General features: G+C 55.9%; 3 protein-coding genes across 5 annotated transcripts; 2 read left to right on the plus strand and 1 right to left on the minus strand.

Annotated features, from left to right (window-relative positions):
- Positions 1 to 696: 696 nt before the first annotated feature.
- KVP18_004879 (uncharacterized protein) lies at positions 697 to 2,245 on the plus strand (the record flags this gene model as incomplete). The annotated part of the gene is made up of 2 exons (XM_067957919.1): positions 697 to 1,776; positions 1,817 to 2,245. 2 exons carry the CDS (start codon positions 697 to 699, stop codon positions 2,243 to 2,245), a joined length of 1,509 nt encoding a protein of 502 aa, XP_067813027.1.
- A 42-nt stretch (positions 2,246 to 2,287) lies between these two features.
- On the minus strand, positions 2,288 to 3,715 carry KVP18_004878 (uncharacterized protein; the record flags this gene model as incomplete). 3 transcript variants are annotated; one of them, XM_067957916.1, is made up of 4 exons in its annotated part: positions 2,288 to 2,897; positions 2,924 to 3,421; positions 3,450 to 3,644; positions 3,672 to 3,715. In XM_067957916.1, the coding sequence occupies 4 exons, from the start codon at positions 3,713 to 3,715 to the stop codon at positions 2,288 to 2,290; spliced, it is 1,347 nt and encodes a 448-aa protein (XP_067813024.1). The 3 variants fall into 3 exon arrangements, with proteins under 3 accessions (XP_067813024.1, XP_067813026.1, XP_067813025.1); XM_067957918.1 differs by lacking the exons at positions 2,924 to 3,421; positions 3,450 to 3,644; positions 3,672 to 3,715 and having other exon boundaries at positions 2,288 to 2,491; XM_067957917.1 differs by lacking the exons at positions 2,288 to 2,897; positions 3,450 to 3,644; positions 3,672 to 3,715 and having other exon boundaries at positions 2,920 to 3,381.
- Positions 3,716 to 3,755: 40 nt separating this feature from the next.
- On the plus strand, positions 3,756 to 5,600 carry KVP18_004880 (uncharacterized protein; the record flags this gene model as incomplete). The annotated part of the gene is made up of 1 exon (XM_067957920.1): positions 3,756 to 5,600. One exon carries the CDS (start codon positions 3,756 to 3,758, stop codon positions 5,598 to 5,600), a length of 1,845 nt encoding a protein of 614 aa, XP_067813028.1.
- Between the last annotated feature and the right edge of the window lie 793 nt (positions 5,601 to 6,393).

A 6,393-nucleotide genomic window follows, 5' to 3' on the forward strand; every position in this document is an offset into this window, starting at 1 on the left:
ATAGTTGATCAGGTATGTGGCCGGATCATGTCATGCATGCGTTTTGTCTACCGGCCGAACAAAACTCCGGTGGTTTAGTTATCGAATGTGTACTTGTACAGCGTCATTTTCATAGTGACTCTACTTGTTTTCCCTACCATTCGAGACTAATCTATTCTGTGAGGATGACCTGCACTTTCTGTCCATCTACACCGGTCCTCGATTTCGAGCGGCCTGGATGACTTTTGTTGCGGGAGTGTGTCTGAGCAGGAACAGTCCTCTGGACTACCGAATCTGGTGTTATCGGACAGTCACCTGGCCTTGATTGTAGCTCCACTTCCATATATCCCACGATTTGAGTTGGTTTTTGTGTAAGATTATGTGTCCCATATGTTGTGATGGAATGAATCGTATCATTGGGTAAAATTGATTCATGACTAGCAAGACAAAACGAATAGCTTTAGGAACTAAATTGATGATGACATACTTACCTCTCCCCTACGAAGCGGCGCTACTCGGTGGCCTTGTAAGGCGCGGGCTCACGAGTGGCACAGTTTTTACGAAAGGCCAGAGGTTCTCGGCGAACAAAACGTTTCTGTATTCTCACTCTTTCCTTTGGGTGTGAGTTGTGGTTCTTAGTATCTTCGACGTTTGACTCCCCTTGTGTATGCTGAATGAGTATTCCTAATATTCGGTAACGTCATAGGCTCTGCAGTCATGACAGACATCAAGCCCAAAAGACGATCATTGTCCAGAGTTAAGGCCCCGCCGCATCCTCTGATTGCTCGGCTCCGAGACGACTTCGACCATGAAAGACTCACCGTGCCCACCCCTAAACGGTCACAGTACCTCAATGAGGCCGACGTCAGCTGCATGACTCCGAAGGAGCGCAACGAGCTACTTAACTCTTTCTACAAGCCCTACGTGGCCAACTGGACGGCTCGCAGGCCAAAGGCCCTCGGATGGCACTGCGCAGGGCTGGACTTGGTGGAACTGCTCTCAGACGAGGAGCGCGCTGCGCTGCAGTACATCACCACTCGGATTCGAGGCGCCCAGCGGCACGCCGTCGCGTTGGCCATCCTGCTCTCGCGCGAGTCCCTGAAGGGCAAGCAGGCCGGGAAGTGTCGGCAGCACCGGTTGGCTCTCGCGAGGGCCGTAGGTCGACGCGTGTTCAAAGTAATGCCGCGGCATTTCCTCCGACAGATTCTCAACGACGCGGACGCGACCAACGCTGCAGAGCGAGTAGCAAGCCGCTTTGCGGAGTGGTCCAACCAACAATGCGAGGCGACGATGAGGGTGCGAAATGTTGATGGCCGTCTTGTGTATGTGTCGGAGGATGGTACGGAGGTTCCTTTCGAACCGAAACAACCTGTGGATGCGACTTTCTCGTCGGTCGAGGCCTCGGAGGACGAGAGCTACAGCCAGCGAAAGCGGCAGAGAGAGCCGGATTCAGACAAGGAGAGCGATGCCAAACGGCATCGTCCAGCCCCTGCTCCTGAATCCAACTTGCATGAGTTTAGGGAGCAGAAGCGGGCGTTAACGAAGGCGCAGGCCTGGGCCTCTCTGGCTGAGCACGCCTCTGAACTCGTAGACTACCTGGAGGAAGTCTTCCATCAGTACGCTGGGGACCTACAGCCATACTGCGTGCGGCAGAACACTGACGCGAACCCCATTCCGGCCGAGGGCACGTTGCGGAGGTTCAAAATGCCCACTAGGTCTCGTAGGGGAAGGCTGTCCGCTCGCATGGTGTTCATGACGGTATGTCTCGTGCTGCCAGACGTTATCAAGTTCTATATCGTAAGTGAGTGGTCGCATTTTAAGGTCTCACGTGTTTCAGGAGACGGATGCCTTTGAGTTGGGTGATAAACCATTCAACAAGGGGGCGCTTCGAGATGCTGGGTTGCTTTCCCTGGAACTCGTGCTCGGGCTTCACGGCGTGCAGATGCCACTTCGGGTGGGAAAGGACCTCCGCTATGTGCGCCGTCGAAGGCCTGCCTCTACCTTCTGGGGAGCCCACTCCCACCTCTACCGGCAGGCCAAGAGTACCGATTGGGAGATGGTTGGCCCAGACCACCAGCTGCTCCACGAGCTGAGCGGCTGTGAGGAGGCGCAGGCAGAAGGGCTTCTCTGCGTATGTCTGGCGGGGCACCGGCTGCTGCTAGAAGCGGTACCAGACCCGACGGTGGCAAAACGCGAGGGAGCACTGCTGTCCTGTCTTACAGCTGCCGTAGGATACGCGACGGACGCTGTGGTAGACTCGGTGTGAAGGGAGAAAAAACCTTCCAAACTGAAGTGCTTTCCCCAGTAGTCACATATCCCACGGGTCTCTGACGGACTCCATTGGCGTGATGTCGATGTCTGACATGTTTGAGGACAAAACTTGATAATCAGCGTTGGAAACCGGTGGTGAGCTCACCGGGGAAGGGGATAGGGTCTTCAACAGGGCTTTAGGCCCGTGCTCCTGCGGTTTTCTCTGGGGAGGGGATAACCTCCGAGGAAGTTTTAGCAGCATTTGACGTTGTGGGGGTGGTTGTTGTCCAGCGGCCTCTCTCTTCACGGCTCTCACCAGTGGGCGGCCAACAGAGCCCTTACGCAAAAAGCTGATTGCTTCCGACTTTATCTCAGGATCCCCCTCCGGTTCCAGTAGTGTCTGCACCCTTGGCTTGGGTACCCGTACCACCCCATCCTCCGACCACAGTGCCTCTGTTAGCACTCCACGGGGAAGCAATGGTTGCTTTGCGTGAGTCCCCGGTCGCGGGTATTCCGCGGCCTTGGATACAACTTTCACTTTAGGTTCTCTGGATTTGACTCTCACCAAATTGCCTTTGGAGTTAGCTCTACGTTGAGCGTCTCTTGTGAGGAATTCTTGGCCATCTCTATGAGGTCTCGCATAACGTTTCTCTCTGTGTAATCTCCGGCTGTGTCACAGGCATCCGGACCTTACAATTTCTCCAACAGCTCCGTGTTCCTAGCTTGCAGAGCCTGGATGTGGTCCTGACTGAGCCGACTCTCCTTCCTCATGTGGGCAATTTGCTCGTGGCAGTCCCCGTGAGCCTTCTGGGCGCTGACCAGAGCACGCCACTGTGCTCTACAGGCCGTGAGCTCTGATGCTGCGATGGTGGCCTCAGAAATGAGCTGCTGGTTCCTAGCAGTGAGCGCGGAATTCTCGACTAGAAGTCTGCGGTTAGCGGTCTTAAGCGCGCCGTACTGCCTGCTAGAGAAAAACGCCTCGTTCTGCAGTGTAGGTCGCCAGTCGTCAAGGCTTTTTAGCAGCGAGGGTCCAGGCACCTTGCCAAGCAACTCGAGTTTCAAACGCACCAGCTGTTTCTTGACGGAGCACAATGAGGCGAGGGGGTCGACGCAAGAGTCATTCAGCAGCTCCACGACGCTAGAGTCGTGCATCACGTCCACGAGCGTCGTTTCCAGATCTTGACAGCGCGTTCTGTGTGAGTGGCCTTCCCGATGCCCACTCGGCCTTGAGTCCGCGGGCCTTCCAGTCGGCAGAGTCTGCCCGAGCCTCGGCGAGGAGCCGTGTGAGTACCCTGGTCTTCTTCTCGAGCCCTGAGACCTGCTCGTTGGAATCCTTCACTGTCAGCAGGCATGCTTCGTGTAAATACCGCATGTTCTCGCAGCTTCGGTTTATTGCGACTTGCGAAGCCGCCTGTCTGTGTTGACAAGGTCCCAGAATCTACTCTACAAGTGCTTCTGTCAGCGCTCTCTGCCTGTCAGGCTCCATGAGAAATGTGATTCATTCGAAGCACGTGCACATTGCACACATGTTTTCCTGGCTGCAACAATGGTGGACACGCGAGCCTGAAACAAAGAACAACGAGGGCCCGTTCTGGAATATCTGCGCCTCGCAATCGCCCATCCTCCGCTCACTCAAGTCCATTGCGACCATGCGCACCGACAAAGAGCTGTCCTATGGACCGGATGCGTCGTACGACATAGCGTCGCAAGTGGAGCAGCTCTATTTAGGCGTTCAAGACACGGAGAGCGTCAATGACGTCGCTTCCGGCGGCGGCGTGAACGCCGAGACGCAAACGTTACTTCTCGACGTGGACCAGGAAGCCATGGCTAAGAGATCACGCGTGTTGAGCCACCTCAGAAGCTCCAGTCGCAGTCGCTTCCAGGTGTACAAGGGAACACAGTCCACGCCGCGCAGGCCATCACGCTCGACTGTGATGTGTGGTAACCGGGTGGAAGACATCTGCGTCGTCAAGAGGCCACCGCTGACCGAACGCCGGACCTCCTTGAATTTCGAGCCGACCCCCAGCAAAGAGGCAACGTCCAGTATGCGCGAGGGCCCCCTGTCCACCTCCTCCGTTCAGCTGATCCCCACTAAGCTCAAGACCTGGAACCAAATCATTGAAGAGCGCCGGTGCGCCGCAGTGGCCCACCCTCTCTGGCACGAGGACGGAACTGATTGCTTCGAGCGGAAAGCAAGCTTTGCTAAGCCCGCCGACGGTCACTGGGTCGTCATGCTCGAGACGGAGGGCAAGCGTCTGTTCAACTTGACGTTCGACGTTGTGGGTGGGGAGGTTAGGCCCTGGGACCTGCCCAACCCCAGACGCTTTGTCCTCGATCGCGGAAATTTGCGATCTGTTCATCTGCGCGATGTCGAAGAGAATCTGGAATTGCTGATCTACCTGCAGGTAGAAGCCGAAGTCACTGCGGAGTTGCATGAAGCGTTCTCTGAAGTCGAACACAACTTCCGGCTCAACCCGCACGCCTTTGGGCGGGCTCGGCGGCTGTCCTTGGACAACGTCTTCCCGTCGAGATCATGCGACTTTCTGCCGGTTTACGGCTTCCAAACAGGAGGATCCGAGATAGAGTTCATTACGGACTCTGAAGGCCATGAGGATGGCGCCTGCGTATGGTTTGAGGCGGAAGGGAGTGACGTCAAACTGTCGATGAACACGAAGCGTGCCCCAAAGAACGGATACCGATTTGTGATTCGGAGTCAGAGACACTTTTTTTTCCCACATGCCACGGAAGTCAACGACGTTCGCACCTACACAATGGAGCCCCTCTCGCTCTCCAAAGACAAGTACAACGCCCAGTGGCCTGTGGATGGCCGTCGAGCTCAAGGGTGCGTGAGAAACGAGGCGGCCCGCCACGTGCTCACGAATTACTACGAGGACAGCGAAAAGTTTCTCTCGATTAGGGAGCACGACGACAATGTCCTGCGGGGAACGGTACGCCGGCTGAGCGACCAGCAGCCCATGGCGTCCTTCGAGCTCCGTCGAGTCCTGGCTAACGTGCAAGTCGAGGACGGAAGCCATCACGGCATCGAGAAGAACGGGGAGCAGGTGTTACTGAAGACCGAACGACCTGTCTGGCGCGTGGAGCAGACATCTCTGGAGCGCGACGGCGAGCTCTGGGGCGTTCCATTCGCCGTCGCTCTGCGAGTAGACCGCGACTACGTAAGCAACCAGCAGGCGCTGCTGACTCACTGCTACACGTGGGTGTCAGAAACGAAGGCTGACCCACTGTTCAGCTTGACGTTGACGTCGTCGAAAGAGGAAACGAGGCGTGGCTCTAGCTTAAGGCGCAGCAGCGTTCGACACTGGGGAGACACTTTCCCTTCTAAGAACGCTTCGGTGTATTTGGAAGCTTGATTTGTCATTCATGAACCAAAACCAAACAACTTGTCGGGGTTTTGTCGGAGCATTGGAGGCTGGCCAATGCATTGGAGGCTGGCCAATGCTCTGTCGGAGCATTGGAGGCTGGCCAATGCTCTATTCCAAACAGATTCGCAAAAAATTATGCTGTCGGAGCATTGGAGGGCTGGCCAATGCTCTATTCCAAACAGATTCGCAAAAAATTATGCTGTCGGATTTCGGTGATTCAAAACATGCACGCTGAAACTCCATTACCGCTCACGCAACTCCACCACGGCGTAGGCTCCGATTCCTCCGAGGACAGCTACAACGCCTGCAGCCGCCCCGTACATCGTCATCGGCGGAGTCTTCTCCTCCACGAATTCCGAGGCCACATGCCTGTTTCGCGTGTGGTAGGAGCCCGGATGCGTGGACGTGGACCGCGTCGCATGAGAGTGGGTCGTGGTTGTCGAGTGCGTAGGCCGAGTGCGGATTGAGGACGAGGCGGTCGTTGCAATTGTCGTCGCGGTGGTGGCCGTTGTGGCGGTGGGCTTCGTTGTTGGTGGCGTTGTGGTTGTTGTGGTAGTCGTGGTCGTTGTAGTTGTGGTGGTTGTGGTAGTTGTGGTAGTTGCAGTAGTTGCAGTACTCGTAGTAGTGGTGCTGGAAGGCACAGGGGAAATCCAGGCGTTGCAAAATTGTGGTCCAAACTCCGCTTCGCCTGATGTTCTGGCCAGGCTGTTGACATCCTCCGAGGGAAAAAAATAGCAGCACTGCTCTGTTGGGTTGTAGGCCCAATACACATGTCTGTCAG

Source organism: the organism of the source record quoted next, assembly GCF_019968955.1.
Source record: "MAG: Porospora cf. gigantea A chromosome Unknown PgA_NODE_1332_length_6393_cov_494.815, whole genome shotgun sequence".
NCBI lineage: Eukaryota > Apicomplexa > Conoidasida > Eugregarinorida > Porosporidae > Porospora > Porospora cf. gigantea A.